Source organism: Pongo abelii, chromosome 2 (genome assembly GCF_028885655.2).
Source record: "Pongo abelii isolate AG06213 chromosome 2, NHGRI_mPonAbe1-v2.0_pri, whole genome shotgun sequence".
In the NCBI taxonomy this organism is placed as follows: domain Eukaryota; kingdom Metazoa; phylum Chordata; class Mammalia; order Primates; family Hominidae; genus Pongo; species Pongo abelii.
In genome coordinates, this window is record NC_085928.1 from 86773455 (window position 1) to 86790187 (window position 16733).

General features: G+C 38.1%; 1 protein-coding gene across 2 annotated transcripts in view; it reads left to right on the forward strand.

Moving 5' to 3' along the window:
* SUCLG2 (succinate-CoA ligase GDP-forming subunit beta) overlaps positions 1 to 16733 on the forward strand; it is a 293134-nt gene that overhangs the window by 133277 nt on the left and 143124 nt on the right. For both annotated transcript variants that reach the window (XM_024244937.3, XM_063722010.1), the window contains exons 3-6: positions 2944 to 3043; positions 3908 to 3998; positions 11453 to 11605; positions 13758 to 13847. In XM_024244937.3, the coding sequence (XP_024100705.3) occupies positions 2944 to 3043; positions 3908 to 3998; positions 11453 to 11605; positions 13758 to 13847 (434 nt within the window). The remainder of the gene's footprint in view (positions 1 to 2943; positions 3044 to 3907; positions 3999 to 11452; positions 11606 to 13757; positions 13848 to 16733) is intronic.

Below are 16733 nucleotides of genomic sequence, written 5' to 3' on the forward strand. Positions count from 1 at the left end.
ACCTATTAGGGTTATTTTTTTCCTCTGTCCTTTTAGCTTGTTTTTCTAAAGGATGGTTAAGTCATCTTATTCAGACAAAAATTGCATTTCATATATGGGATTTTTTTTCTTTTCTAATACTGTTCAGGATTGGGGCAAGAGGCAATGTTAAATAAAAACAGAAATTTGAGTTTTGGGAGAGATCAGATCTTTAAATAAATAGAAACAGTGACATTTAGTACATGTGAATCAATTTGGTAAATACTGAATGAAGAGACGAGTTACTGTTGAGTGGGATTTAGACATCTTAATTTTCAGCACCTTGAGTAAATAAGCCTTGAATTAAAGTACTTCATGAGAGTTTTTCTCAAGATGAGAAAAACTTGCTTTACTTTGGGCTGCTGACTTGCTGACTTACTATATTGATTTAGCACTTGAGATGTAATCAAAAGAGATGATTTTAGTGAACTCATTTTTGGCCTGGGGTGTATGTTGCAGATGTGCGTAGGTTGTTGTCTTTCTCTATTTGTCCTGATCTATGGTTTCAGAGTCTGAACTGGTTGCTTGTTTTACCAACTGTTTTGCATGGAATCCTTTTGACTGGAAGTCAAATAGCAACACGTTTAATTGACAACATTTCATTGAGGATACAACTCTTTCTGTGTCTTGATGGTTAGTGACTAAAGCTGATCTAATCAAGCCTATGTAGTGCCAATTAACAGTGCCCAATTAGGTATTCTCTCTGGCTTTCAAGTTTTGCTGCTGGAGAGCTCAGAGAGGAAAGCATCTCTTCAGGATGACAAGGATATGAAAAATGATAATGGCAATGGAATGCCAGTTATTTTAAAGAATTTGAAGTGATCACAATTAAAAATTTGAGTAGACAGCAAAAAGTATTTTTTCCACTTGATGTCTTCGAAAGAAAAATAGGAAATGTCTTCCTGTGTGCCATTTTTTCTTAATTGCTGAAAATTACTATAATGATGATAGCTATCATATTTTGACTTTAAAAAAATGTACCAGGCACTTTACTGTATTTCATTTATTCTTCACATCATCCTTACACTGTAAACTTCTTTAATATGACTGATTTACAGAAGGGCATGCTACTTTTACCTTTCTAAATCTCAGTTGTTTCTTCTCTACAAAGAAAGTGATAGGTGGAGTTGGAGATTTTAACCAGGTCTGTTTAACTCCAATATCCTTGCTCTTACTACTGTTCTTGCAGTATGGTAAATATGCAATGTATTCATTTTACTTGGTTGCTTTCCTTGTGAGTTTCTGACAATTAATTTATCTTCTACTCAGCTTGATGGAAACCAGTTTATTATAAGACAGGGCTTGACCGATGTTGTGATGGTTCGTATCCAGGGCAGAAATTATTGCTAGAGGGTACGCAGGACAGCATTCTAAGAAAAAACTGTGTTTGCTTCTGAGAAAAAGGTGGGCTTCAGCTTTCTGAGTGTAAGCAAATATAGGAGACAAGAAGACTAACCAATGAAGACAGTGAAGGAGCCTCAATGGTGTGACATTGGCTGGCCAAATGCCTTCTGTAAAATACTTCTGTAGCTCCCCATTGCCTTGATGATAAAACCTTCTACAGCTCTTTCCGTTTGAACCTTTACCTGCTTGCCTGTGAGTACCAATGATGATGACAGTGACAGTAATAGCTGAAATAACCAAACTTAATGGAGCGCTTGTTAGTTTTTTGGTTTAGCCATCTCTGTAATGATCCCTTTCATTCTTTACAATATACAAAGGTAATAAATGAACTAACTGGTTGAGGCAATAGTTTTTAATTAATCACGAGTTTTCAGGCTCTGGAATAAAGCGTTCATGTGTGTTCATTTAATTTTTAAAACAACCCTCCTCATCATTTCACAGTTGAATAAACCGAGTTCCAGAGACATTAAGTAACTTGCCTAATGTCACACAGCTGGGTGAGGGATGAAGGCCAGATTGAAACCTGGGTTTGCAGATTCTAAATCTGGTATACTGAACCAGAATACTCTCATGGCCTTATAGGGGATCAGTTGGGTTCTGTCATTTTAAATAAATATGTCTCACAAACAGGATATCAGCTGTGGTCTGCAGATTTGTGCTCTTTGGTTTATTAAACATTTGATTTGGAGGCAGTTTTTTGTTTTTGTTTTTGTTTTTGTTTTGTTTTGTTTTGGTGGTTGGGGAAGGGAGCTACCCTGTTTGCTAAAGGCCCCATTTGTCACTGGGCTACTTCATGCACCCAACTTCCCTGCAAGGGAAGATATTTGTGTTAATAAGTCTTGTCTAAAAAGTCAAGATTAGAGAGTTCTTTCATTTGTGGAGTGTGATGAGAAATAAAGATTCCACAACCACTTTCCCCCAGGATATTTTGTTACCTTGCCAATAATTTTAAAATATTGCTTACTTTTAGTTTTCATCCATTTCCTCCTCCCTTGCCCAACTCTATCAATATATAGAACAACTGCTCAGAAAACTGTTGGTTTCCAATAATGCAGTTATTAACTATGACCTTTGTGTCTTGTCTTTAAACCTTCCCCCACATAATCCAGTCTTCCCTTTGACATCTCTGATGGTTATTTCCTCTTACTGGCCGACTGGTGCCTCTGCCACATGGGAGTGCCATTACACAGTAAAATTAATACCTCCTTCCAGGATTTATTTAGCTTCTTCTGACACACTCAAAAGAGCAAGGGAACACACATGTCTTGCTTTCCCTTGGGAAGGTCAAGTATTAGATGATTAAACTGGTAGGAAGCATTTGAATATCCTCAGTAAACAAGCTTTGTATTTAGGCACATAGATGTTTTTTTGAAGTTCTTCATTGCATTTATTTTCAAAGTTAGTTTGAGAGAGCTTTTACCAGTTACTTGGAAGTTATGTGCCATTATTGCTTTCCTTATTGCTTAAAAAACAAGAAAAGAATTTAAAATCAGCTACCAACTCTGGATTTTTCTTTTTCAGATGCAAAAGAAATTGTTTTAAAAGCCCAGATCTTAGCTGGAGGAAGAGGAAAAGGTGTCTTCAATAGTGGTTTGAGAGGAGGTGTTCATTTAACAAAAGAGTAAGTCTGGAGGTTGTTATTCCTTGTCTTTTGGCCAAGCAGTTATGGAAGATCTTGCTCAAGATTGAAAGGCACACTGAGGATGGTTGTGGTGGGGTAGGAGTGGGCCAAAGCAACTAGAAGAAACTGAAATCATAGGTAGAGGGCTCTGGCAGTGCCCTAGTTTTCCTTCTGCTCCCACAAAATGATTTTTCTTACTAATTGGTGAAAACTTGACAGTCCTTCTGTCCTGGACAATCAATGATTCATCATAAATGTTGGAAATGATACCACTTCCAACTGAAATGCTACTTCCATAATATCACTCCTCTATTCAAGAACCTGCAGGGACTCCCCATTACCAGTGGCATCTGGGGTACCTCCCTTCTGATAGTCCAAGCCTTCCTTTATTTGAGCCTGTCTTTTCAACTTCATCTCCTGCATCTCCTAGCACTGAACACTTTCCTCTCCTCCCTGTTCCTGTCACACACCTTTTTACTATTTACTTTGATCTTTACCCTCTTCCTTTCCCTCTCATTGTTCAATATCTCCCCAGTTTTCCACTGTCGGATCGTCAGTCAACCCTTATCTGAATCTGGTGTGCATTTCGGCATTCTCTCTTTACTATGACTGTAACTTTTTTGGGTGAAGAGGTCACAAAGCATCTTTTGTTTCATTTATTCATTCATGAACTCATTTTTATTTTGCTCTCAGTGAGCCTCTAGTACAGTGCTAAACACGCAGCACATAAGCAGAAAGATCCATGGATTTTGTGAGAGTGAAGGTGAACCCTTTGCAGTGTAGACATGAGGCTCTGTGTAAGGACTCTGCTTTAAATGATTTTCAACAAACATTCATTTTCTGCTTGTTTTCTCTTTCTCTTAGCCCTAATGTTGTGGGACAGCTGGCTAAACAGATGATTGGGTACAATCTAGCGACAAAACAAACTCCAAAAGAAGGTGTGAAAGTTAACAAGGTAATATGGATACTTTGGGTCATTTTCTATATATGTGTTAAAAAATAGAAAAGAAAACCATCCTTTAGTTTTTGACAGAATCTGATGAAGTACTGCTCTTTGGCAGTGTGCCATTTTATTTTTTAAAGCTCATCTAATCTGTTTAGTAAGTAGTATGTCTTGGAGGAGAAATAAAAAGGGCTCTATGATAGTAATATTCTTTATTATCATTAGCATTTAGCAAAAGTGGGTGAGGGTGAGTGACCGAGCAATGGCTTTCCCTCTGAGAACACAGATGCATTCTGTTTAGTTGAGAAGCGCTTGCTGTGACAGCCTTATACTCAGTGAGGGACGTTTGCTGCTCCCACACAGTGGCCCTCAACCCCAGGAGTGTCTGTCAGAATTACCTATTGTGGTTGTTTTTCTAAATGCCCCATTCCTTATTTTAGGATGACTATAATTTTGAGCCATTTTTATTGCTGGGGGTATATTGCATTAGGAAGGTCAGCTGAAGTACCCAAGTATGTATAGCATGTGGACACACACCCCTCATCCACACATAGAAAATAAAGCCCAGAGGAAAGTGGCCTGCCTCAGTCATGAAATAGTGAGTGGTAGAGCTGAGACCAGAACCTAACTCTCCCTCCTGCCAATCTACCTTTCACCATCCCTTTTATGTATCCAGACACTAGAACTGGCTACCTGGGTTGCAGAGTCCAGTGCAAAATAAAAAGGCAGGGACCCGTGTTAAAATTTCAAGACAGCTATAGCTAAGCATTAAATCCCTTTACAACTACACAGATCACATGTGTCAGCCCTGAAAGGCATCCGTGGTTAGAAGGTCCTGTCCTAACAGTGAATTAGGGTCCCACATTTTGGGGTGGCAGCTGTCTACTCTGTTGACATAGCATTGCAGATCAGTGGTCTCTACCAGTGCACCGTGCTGCAGGACACTGCAGTGGTAACATCCTGTTTTTACTTTTCAGGGAGAGTTTTGTGGAAAACTCTTGAGTTGTTATATTTATCAGTATTTAGTTCCATTTTCTTTTGTTAATTTTTGTGGGTACATAGTAGGTGTATATATTTATAAGGTACATGAGATGTTTTGATATAGGCATACAATGTGTAATAATCCCGTTACAGTCCTTTTTCTTGCTATGTAGCAATGTATGATATGGATGTACCTACCACAGTTTGTTTAACCATCATCTGTTGAAAGACATCTGGGTTGGTTCGTTTTTAGCTATTACAAATAAAGCCACTCTAGACATTCATGAACAGGTTTTTGGTATAAATATAAATCTTCATTTTGGGGGATAATTGTTGGGTTATGTGGAAGTTGTATAATTAGTTTTTTTAAGAAACTGATGAATGTTTTCCAGCATAGCTGTTCCATTTTACATTGCCATCAGCAATGTGTAAGTGGTCAGAGTTCTCCACATTCTAGCCCGCATTTAGTGGCGGTGGTATTATTTTAGCCATTCTTATGGGTGTGTAGTGATATTTCATTGTGATTTTAATTTGCATTTCCCTAATGGCTAAAGATGTTGAACATCTTTTCATGTGCTTATTTGCCATCTGTAGATTGTGATTGGTGAATTGTCTGTATATGGATGCTGTGGTCTGAATGTTCCCTCCAAAATGCATGTTGAAATTTAATCCCCATTGTGGTTTGCATTAAGAGGTAGAGCCTTTTGGGAAGTGATTAGTCATGAAGGCTCTGCCCTCATGAATGGATTAGTGCAGGCTTGTCTAACCCACGTCCCACAGGCCACAGGCATCTGAGGATAGCTTTGAAAGTGGCCCAAGACAAATTTGTAACCTTTCTTAAACATTATGAGATTTTTTTTGCAATTTTAGTTTCTTAGCTCAGCTATCGTTAGTGTTAGTGTATTTTATGTGCAGCCCAAGACAAACCTTCTTATTCCAGTGTGGCCCAGGGAAGCCAAAATATTGGGCATCCCTGGTAGTGCTTTATAAAAGGGCTAAAGGGAACTAGCTTAGACCTGTTTTGCATTTCACTTTCTGCCATGTGAGGATGAAGCAAGAAAGACCATATCACTAAATGGCAGTGCACTGATCTTGGACTTCCCAGCCTCCAGAACTGTGAAACAATACATTTTTGTCCTTTATAAATGACCAAATCTCAGGTATTTTGTAACAGCAGCATGAAGAGACAAAGCAAATTTCTTTTGGCCATTTTCTAATTAGATTATGTTTTTACTATTGGGTTTTGAGTTATCCTAGGTACTAGTCCACTGTTGGATATGTGCTCTGTAAGTATTATCTGTTACACTATATAACATATATATTCATTTTTTCAACAGGGTCATTTGCAGGGCAAAAGTGTTTAATTTTGATTAAGTCCAATACATCAATATTTCCTTTATGGATTATACCTTTTTAGTATCAGATCTAAGTCCTCTTTACCTTGCCCTACATAATAAAAATGTTCTCATATTTTTTCTAGATGTTTTATAGTTTTATGTTTTATATTTAGGTTTCTGATCCATTTTGAGTTAACTTTTGAATAAGTTGTGAGACGTACGTCAAAGTTATTTTTTAAGGGACAAAAGAGCTATGATATTCAATTGCTCCTGCACCATTTTTTGAAAAGACTTATCTTTTCTCCATTGAATTGCTTTTACATCTTTGTCAAAATTCAGCTGGGCATATTTCTTTGGGTCTGTTTTGGGGTTCTCTGTTTTGTTCCATTGATCTTTGTGGCTGTCCCTCCACCAGTACCACAGAGTGTTAATTACTGTATTTATATAAATCCTGAAATTGAGTAGAATAACTTGTCACTTTATTCTTCTTTTCCAAAACAGTTTTACCTGTTCTAGTTCCTATGCCTTTTTATGTACAATCTAGAACAATTTTATCTTTATGAAAAAATCTTGCTGAGATTTTGATAGGAATCTTATTAAACCTGTACATGAATTTGGTGGGAATTGGTTTTTTGGTTTTTTGTTATGTTAAGCCTTGCAACCCATGAATATATGTCTCTCCTTTTTTTAGGTCTCCTTTGATTTATTTCATCAGCATTGTATTGTTTTCAGCATATACATTTGGTATATGTTTTGTCAGACTTACATATACATTGTTCTCTTTTAAAGCAATTACAGGTGGCATTGGATTATTAATTTCAGTGTCCAATATGCTCATTGTTAGTTGGTGTTGATTTCTTTTTAAATGCTTGGTGAAGTTCCCTAGTGAAACCATGTGAGCCTGGAGATTTCTTTGTCTGTGCCTGTTAATGTTTTTGGGTTGCTGGCTTCTCTAGCACCCAGCACCCTGCCTGAGATTTATGAGGCCAAAGAAAACACAGGAAACTCACTACCATGCACTTCCTTGGACCTCAAGCTCCCTAGCTAGTCTCCCTTCTTCTCTATAACTTTCAGAGTCACCTTAAGTTTTATGTATATATATGTCCAAGGTTTTTATTTGTACTTAGCGGGAATAATAGGGAAAAATATGTCTATTCCATCTTCTCAAAAGTAGAAGTCCCCAGATTATAGAACCTTTTGATTCTAAATTTATTTGAGAAGCTATTTAAACACATACACACATTTATACACATCAGATATTTGTTTTCTAAGTCTGTGCCAATGTATTATGTGTTCCTGGGGTTAGTACTAGGGCCTGTGAGACAGTGCTATTCATCATGCGGTCCAGGATTCAGTACCAATAGTGGTTACTGCTCTGTAATCAATTTAAAATTCGGGAATGTACTTTTAATCTTCTCTGTTCATGGGTGTGTTACAAATAGTTTGTACGCTAGCACTCACCTCCTGACCACAATTCCAGTAGCATGATATTTTTAAGAAAACAGATTCAGTGGTAGATAGGTCAAAGAAAGTTAAAAAGCTTTCTATACTGGTGGACTCCACAAAGACGATGTGTCAACATATTCTTTGTGTAACTCACAGGTGAAGCTCTTTTGAAATGTTTCTAATGGAGTTGCTCAGGGATGAGTGTTTGTGGATTCCATTTAGATTTCTCTATAACACTTCCTAAAATACTCTGTCATCCTCGGTCATTTGGAAGGCATGACGATGTCAACAAACTGGTCTTTGTTGTATAAAATTTCTTGAATTATCTCTTGATAATTATCATTTTCCTGGTGACATTTTCTTAAAGAATCATACATTATTCCTATGAAGCAAGAGCTGTTTCAGACAGCAGCTGGGCTTCACAAATAGAAATTTGGTGGGATACAGAGCACATCTGTCAACATTTTTGAAGATTAAGAATAGGACTCTTGAATGACACTTATCCTAAAAAGTTATAATTTTGTGTTGCCTCTAAGAATAACTACTGAAAGTCATTAGGGATTATTCACTAAACTAACTCTGCATTAGAAAATGAACAGTATTATGCCAGTAGACCTGAAAGCATATACCAAACACACTCCTCATTTTGTATTTTGTACCAATCAAATTTCTTAAAACAGCTTTCTCTTCTAGAGAAAGTTTTAGAAGAAATGATTATCTTAATTTCTTAAAATGTTTATATTAATGTTGATGCTTAGAAAGGCAGACTTTATGTTATTTCTATAAACGACAAGTTGTTACTGTATTTTATAAGGAAAGAATAGGCCTAAGTATTTTTGCTTCAAATATTGTGCTACCCCTCAATCAGAAATTCTGAAAGAATTGACGGTTTCAAGCAACCTGAAGACTGAGAGAATTAGGTACTGACTGATGGTTTGACCTTCATTGTTGATGAGAACAACCAACTTGAAATCAGAATGGTTCTGTGCTAATTCTAACACCGTGTGCTGAGAAATAGTTTTTATATACTTACGAACTTCCATTTCTGATAAATCAATATGAAGACCTATATAGTTTATTTTTAACTAATGGTAAATTCAACAAAAGTTTGAAAAAGGGGAGTTCTGTATTCATTCCGTTACAGCTTTTTAGATCATCATATATTTATCCCATTTCATGTGACCTAAAACTTCAGTGTTTTTGTGGTATCTGAGTAGTTAAAATCTAATGCTACTTAATCTGTAACTTTTTTTTGTGGAACCCATCACTAAACTACTTGTAAGAAAAGCAATGTGGCCGGGCGTGGTAGCTCACACTTGTAGTCCGAGCACTTTGGAGGCCGAGGCGGGCGAATCACGAGGTCAGGAGATTGAGACCACGGTGAAATCCCGTCTCTACTAAAAATACAAAAAATTAGGCCAAGCGCAGTGGCTCATGCCTGTAATCCCAGCACTTTGGCAGGCCGAGGCGGGTGGATCACGAGGTCAGGAGATCGAGACCATCCTGGCTAACATGGTGAAACCCCGTCTCCACTAAAAAATACAAAAAAATTAGCCAAGTGTGATGGCGGGCACCTGTAGTCCCAGCTACTCGGGAGGCTGAGGCAGGAGAATGGCATGAACCCGGGAGGCAGAGTTTGCAGTGAGCCGAGATTGCGCCACTACGCTCCAGCCTGGGCAACAGAGCGAGACTCTGTCTCAACAAAAAAAAAGAAAAGCAATGTTAGTGCTTTCATTGTTTTCACATCTATTACTGATTATTTATGGGATTGTTTTTATATTCTTTAAACATCCAAGACATCTTTCACTGTTGTTGTTAGGTGTGTAAGTTGGAACAACCTCTCTCAAGCACTTTGACAGTACTTATCAACATTTTAAATATTCACAGTTTAAAACCTAGACATTTCACTTTTAGGATACTTATCTACAGGGATACTAAAAGAAATGAACAAAGATATATGTACAAAAATACTCACTAAGGTAGCATTTTAGGAAAATTGCAGTTCATGTAAATGTCTGTCAGCAGGCCAGGCACCATTACTCGTGCCTGTAATCTCAACACTTTGGGAGTCTGAGGCGAGTGTATTGCTTGAGTCCAGGAGTTTGAGACCAGCCTGGGCAACCTAGCAAGACCCCATCTCTACAAAAAATAAAGCAAAAATTAAGTGGCTACGGAGTCACATGCCTGTAGTTTCGGCTACTCAGGAGGTTCGTTTGAACCTGGGAGGTCAAGGCTGCAGTGAGCCACGATTGTGCCATTGCACTCCAGCCTGAGAGCAGCACAGCAAGACCATCTCAAAATGAATAAATAAATAAATGCAGGAACATGGTTAAATAAATATTGTCATATAAATACCATGTAATCACAATGAAGAGAGAAGACCTTAGAAAGATATTTAAGTTGTAGTATTAAGATTTTAAAAAATAGTCCAGGCGTGGTGGCTTACGTCTGTAATCCCAGCAGTTTGGGAGGCCGAGGCAGGTAGATACTTCAGGTCAGCAGTTCAAGACCAGCCTGGCCAACATGGTGAATCCCCATCTCTACTAAAACTACAAAAATTAGCCAGGCATGGTGGCAGGCACCTGTAAGCCCAGCTACTCGGGAGGCTGAGGCATGAGAATCGCTTGAACATGGGAGGCAGAGGTTGCAGGGAGGTGGAGGTTGTAGGGAGCTGAGATCGTGCCACTGTACTACAGAGTGAGACTCTGTCTTTAAAAAACAAACAAACAAAAAGATTAAAAAAAAGAAAGGCATCCTGTTGTGTATAATGTGCTTCCACATGTGGGATGATTCCATTACTGCAATGCTTGCAGATACATAGAAAAGGAGTAGAATGTTAGCAGTGGTTTTTCCTGGTGGGGCTGTTACTTGCAGTTCAAGTCCTACAGAGCAAAAGGACACCTGGCTGAGGCAGTGAGTCCCCATTCACTCGTGGAATTGAATGACATTCTTCCATCCCACTTGTCCCTTACCTAGTCATGGTCCTGGCAAATGACCACATATTCCCAGAGGAAGGGGTGCCTTTTTCTAGTTATCACAGAGGTTCCTGGTAGGCTCATATCTGCCCTGACTTCTGGGGCCCAAGTGTTTGTTTGAGGTAGAGCTGTGCAGCAGGGAGCTGCTTTCGCTTTCTCATTTATATATTTTTGGTATCGTTTACATTATTTTTGAACAAGCAAATATTCTTTTTATAAATTAAAAGGAAGTATAAAATGAAATAAAATATAGTGATCGAAGAGACAGAAATATACAAACATATGAAGCATCAGACATACTGTAAAAGAATCCGTCTGTGGCAATCATACCTGGTTTTCCACCAGTGAAATCTGAGAAAAGTCAGTGTAGTAATATATATATGTACTGTTAATATCCCAAATTAAAATAACAGCCACTTCTCTAGGGTATTTCTTAAGTGACACAGTTTCTTGAGGAAGGACAAAAAAGAAGATTAAAGTGGGAAGGTTCCTTGAGGCAAACCAAATACCTGTCACTCGAACAAGTTAATGGGATCAAAATTAAGGAGGTGAAAATGGGCATTGTGCGCACCATGAGAGCAGAACTCTCAAAGCTCTGCAAACTCACTCCCTGGGCTTTAAGAGCCTGAAAATGAAGCCATTTGATTCGTGTAGCAAGTTTGTGTAGATTTCCAAGTAGAGATCAGCTTAATGCTGAATTAATTTGACTTTCCCATTAATGTGTTAGGTGATGGTTGCTGAAGCTTTGGATATTTCCAGAGAAACCTACCTGGCAATTCTGATGGACCGGTCCTGCAATGGCCCCGTGCTGGTGGGCAGCCCCCAGGGGGGCGTTGACATTGAAGAGGTGGCTGCTTCAAACCCAGAGCTCATTTTTAAGGTATGTTTAAATTCCGGGCTATCTGCTATTAATTGATTATTATTGTAGAAGCTGTTAAATATTTAATGTGGAGTCTAAGGCCAGGAGCAGTAAATCTGTCTCTACAAGTTAAGGTAAGATGTTGAGCCCTTTTTCTTTCTGGGTATCCAGTTGATAGTTGGGTGGACTCAAGGTATTCAGTGTTCAAGGACTTTATCTTTGCTTTTCCCACCCTTCCTTCTTTACTTCTTCCTATCTTTTCTTTCTTCCTGATTCCTTTCCATCCAGTCTTCCTCAAGAATTAACCAATGGGAGAGGACTGCTATATTTTCATTTCTTATGGTTAACTCTCTTTCATTTAATATTATATATGATCTAGAAATTCTCTCCTAGGAGATGAATGAATTCTCTTTTAGCAGATGTGAACTAGAAACTTTCTTGAGTTCTCTCAGTACTGTTGATGTAAACTAGAATCTTTATGAAGTCCAGATTCTGTCGGTTTTTTTCAATCCTTGAAATCTTGACTCATTTATTGATATTAAGATTAGTTTCAAGTCAGAGATCTGAGGTCAAATTTAATCAGAGCGCAAGTTTCTCAAAGTCTCCAAACCTCATTTTTAAATCAGTAAAATTAACATGGGGTGATTGCTGCCCTGTGGGATTATAAGGATTAAATGAGGTGATGTGTAAAATGTGCTTCTCAACCTACCTCAGCTATAAGGAGAAAAACATAAGTTTTCAGAGCTAAAATTCAAGTTTTTAATCTGGGTTCTTGGGGTCAAAATTACATTAAAATTTTCCACCAGAAACATTCATTATTTCTTTTAGGAAATGATTTTTTGTTTCCCTTTGAAAAGGGGAGATTTTATTTCTTAAATCTCTTTGTCTAAATAATGGACAATAAACACCCACTTAGCATCCTCAACAGGTTCTTGGAAACTGCGACTTGAATGGAAACGATGTATAAGGAAACCAGTGTTACCATACATAGGCTAATTGATATAAACAAGAGTTAAGTTCCTATGGCATATTTCTGCTCACAAAACATCACCCAACTCCTAAATAAAGACCAACACACTTCTAATGTTACACATTAAAATAAATGGAGCTATATATACGTTTCAGAAAGATTTCATAAAAACAAGTAAGATAATTATTTATCCAGTTACTCCAGCTTAGGGTCTCTGATGGCTGGAGCACAGGGTGCAGGGTAAGAACCTACCCTGGATGGGACACCATCCTATTGCAGAGCACACTCACACACCACACCCACACCCACACCCACTCAGACTGGGACTGTGTATACATGCCAGTTGACCTAACATGTATAGATTTGGGATGTGGGAGAAAACCAGGAGACCCAGAGAAAACCTACTCAGACAAGAGGGGAATGTTTAGACTACACAGAGACGGTGGCCTTGGCTGGGAATTGATTTTTTTTTTTTCTCAACCTTATAACAAAACGACCTTGAATGAAGTAACGTTATTTGAAGACCTGCTGTACTCATACTTCAGTGATTGGTTTTAAAATATTTTCACTAATGTTATATAATAAGTTAATTACCTTGGAAACTGAATTGAGACTTTATATGCAGACTTACTACTAACACCTAGCTGTTTTCAAAGTTCACATTATTTAAAGCAGGCCATTCCATTTGTTAAGAGGATGCATGAAATAATGTATAATGACAGTGCTCGGTGTCTTTGAGACAATATCATTTTGTAGAGCTAAGGTAACAGTAATAATTATCATCAATAGAGTGTTTAAATTATAAGGTAGTATTTAACCTATCTATGACAGGCTTTAAACTTAACTAATAGTAGGCAGGAAAACCTTACTTTGGAAGCCTTCCAAAAGATGTCATAAAAATTAACTGACTAAATATTCGTCAGTGCCATCTGTATAGTAATTAAAAGTGAAAACTGGCATCAGATTTTCTTGTCAGCATGCCACCATGAAGAATTATATAGTTTTTGGAAGGGCTGTTTTATAGATGGTCTGCTAATTAAAACATACCCTACAGGCATCTGCGGTAGCCCTGCTCAGAGATCTCTGGATAGGTGCCACACTTTAATTACTCATTTGCAAATAAATACTAAGCATTTTCTTTTGAGGTTGTAAATCTTCTCAGTTGACTGTCTGAATTTTGTTTATTTGGTTTATTTTTACTAGGAGCAAATTGACATTTTTGAAGGAATCAAGGACAGCCAAGCTCAGCGGATGGCAGAAAATCTAGGCTTCGTTGGGCCTTTGAAAAGCCAGGTATATAAGCCATTGGGGGATGGTGTGTCTGACTTGTTTCAGAAAACATTTGGGAACTTGCTTAATTGCTCTAGTGTTTGCGATTACCAGGGAACAGGATTATCTGTTGTTTTATAATTTTTTCCTCCAGCTGTTTATGATGAAGAAAAATATTTCCCTGATGTTTTAAAAGAGGATGTTTATGATGTGTCTTTGAATGTATTTTGGTATGTGTGTGCATGTGTATTGCATGTGGACACATACACTTTATGATAGATGGTAATCTCTATTTTTTCTGTAGCATTGCTGATACTTAGCCACCTGGCAGGTGTGTGATAGAGCTCATTCGAACTTTAGTTTCATCATCTATAAAATGGGAATGAGGACAACTCCTGAGAGGCTTATTGTGGGGATTCAGTAGAATAATGTGTAAAAGTCCTTATTGTACCGCTCCATAAAGGTCTGTTCTTATTGGTATTAATATTAATAATACATGTTATTTAGCTAATTGCTATTCTTTCATAGCTAATGGGCATTTGAGATGAATATTGATGGCATAAAGTTGATATTTTATTGAGAATAGCTTAAAATATGCCAATTTTATAATAATATCCCTTGGCTTCGAAGACCAAAACATTGGCCTCAGAGCTGTTGAGGGACAGAATCTGTCTTAGCATCGTCCCCTGCTCTGCTATTGTTCCAGCCCATGGCACCTGATTATGTGTCTAGCGGGGCAAGCTTCCTAGTCCCACACCTAAATCAGATAAACTTACTTTTTCCTTCCTCTGCTACTCAGAGAGGCCACCTTAATGGCCCTAGATTGTGTATATGTGTGAGTGTGTGTATGTTTTCTGGCCTGGAGCTTTATGAAAAGGTTACAGAGTATGTCCTTTAATTTGGTTGGGCAGCACTATTCCCATAAGACAGTAGATGATGCACTCTTTTCTTTCTGTCTTGTCTTTTTCTTTTGATTGACTCTCTCTGGAAGTTTAATGGCAATGGTAGGCAAGTCAAAGAGGGGTAAAACAGAATAAGGTTTTAAAAAATATATATGCTTAAATGAAGGGAAACCACTTACTTGAAAATGAATAAAGGCTCACTTTGAAAGCAAAAGATTGAAGATGGTAGAATGGAACAGGGTCATCTGGAACTAAACCTTAGGATGAGAGAGAAAGGGCCAGGATTCGATGGACAGTTAGAGGAACTAACTGCCGTTTCTGAGACTAGCAGAGAGATGCCAGGAAAGTGATCTGTTGAAAGGAAGATACTGGAAGATTCCTGAATATGTGCTACAGTGGTTGGTTTCACCTCCTGAGAATGAGGATACCAGCTACATTAGCCATTCATTTGATGTTTATTAAGGGGCTTCTCCTGTAGCAGTGGTGGTCACCAAGAGCCCGTTTTCCATACAGCCACTGTTGTCTAGCTGCACTGTCTGGCAGTCAGCTCCAGAGTTGCACAGTGACCCTGTCTGCCTCCTCCATATCACTTTGGACATCTGTATTTCTCTTATTTATTTGCAGTCACCTTTGCTAGATCCTAATCTTTACCACGGCAGGGACTTTGTCAATCCTACTCACTGCTGTGTTGCCAGCAGCTGGCAAAGTGCTTGGCATCTATTTTTATTGCCCAAGAAACATTTGTTATGTGCATGACTAGGTGAAACAACACTTCTAGGTGTCCACTTTGAAGAAGTTCCTAGAGACTCAGCAATAGGTGGCTTTTCATGGCAGAAAAATAAATCTGGAATGGGCAAAATCTGCTGACCACATATTTAAAAGCTCAGGAGGTGAACATAATAGAGAGTTCTAGAGAAGTTAATAACAGTATAATGTACATCACAAGATACTCCCCCCCTCACTACATATTATATGAGAAAATTAAGAGTTATTTACAGCTCTTAAATGGCTTATTCTTGTTTTCCTGGTACCTGAAACACTCTAGGTTTTAAATGAGTTACCTATGGAAGGAAGATGAATATGTGAGAACTGAGGGGTCAGTAAGTGGCCATATTGTCAGTATACCTTTGAATTAATTTATCGAGGAAAGGAAATAAAATGTTTTAATTCTTTTTTTTTTCTTTTTTCACTGCTAACTCCATGAAAGGCTTTAAATCTTCATTTTCTCAGAAGCTTGGAATGAGCACTGATAGGGTGCTACTCAGTCTGCTGTGCCTTGGAGAAAAGAGACAACGAAAAATAACCATTGTTCCTCAGGGGCTCACAGACCGGTAGACATCTGCCTGTTGGCTGAGAGGATACAGGAAGAGGGATGGATAAAGGAATGTGAAGGAGAGAGCGGGGGAGGGGGGCGGCAGGCAGAGAGAGAGAGGTTGATCTTAGCTATAGACATGTTGGAAGTTGTTCATCTAGGGACACCTGAGTGTATTTCTACAGTAGAAGGGATATATGGCTTGGGAGCTCAGGGAAAGCTGTGCATTAGAGTTGTAGGCTTGGGAATCTCTGCTTTATGGGGCTTGCTCAAGCTGTGGGGATTAGTGAAATGCTCTAGAGGGCCAGTGTACAATGAGCAGATGGGACAGTGTAGGAGGGAAAACATTTAAACAATCATCAATGATCTTTTCCTAAAGAAATAGTATCTTAGAGGTCCCTTAGGTTCAACGTGACTTTGAAAGTTAAGTTACTTAATTTTCATCTAGGATGTGGTTTAGGCATTTGGAGGTACCTCACTCATGGTTGAATATCATATAAAATGATAGTCTTGTAAAATTATTAATATCTTTCCTGTGACTCACGCCTGTTATCTCTAAAATGTGATTAATATTAGACATAACAAAAATAAAGATGATATTTTACTTTACATAAAAATTACCAGTATTTGTTCCCAAACGAAGTCTATTTCTGTGAGAATTTGTTGAAAAATGTTAAGACATAGGAAAGCTTAATA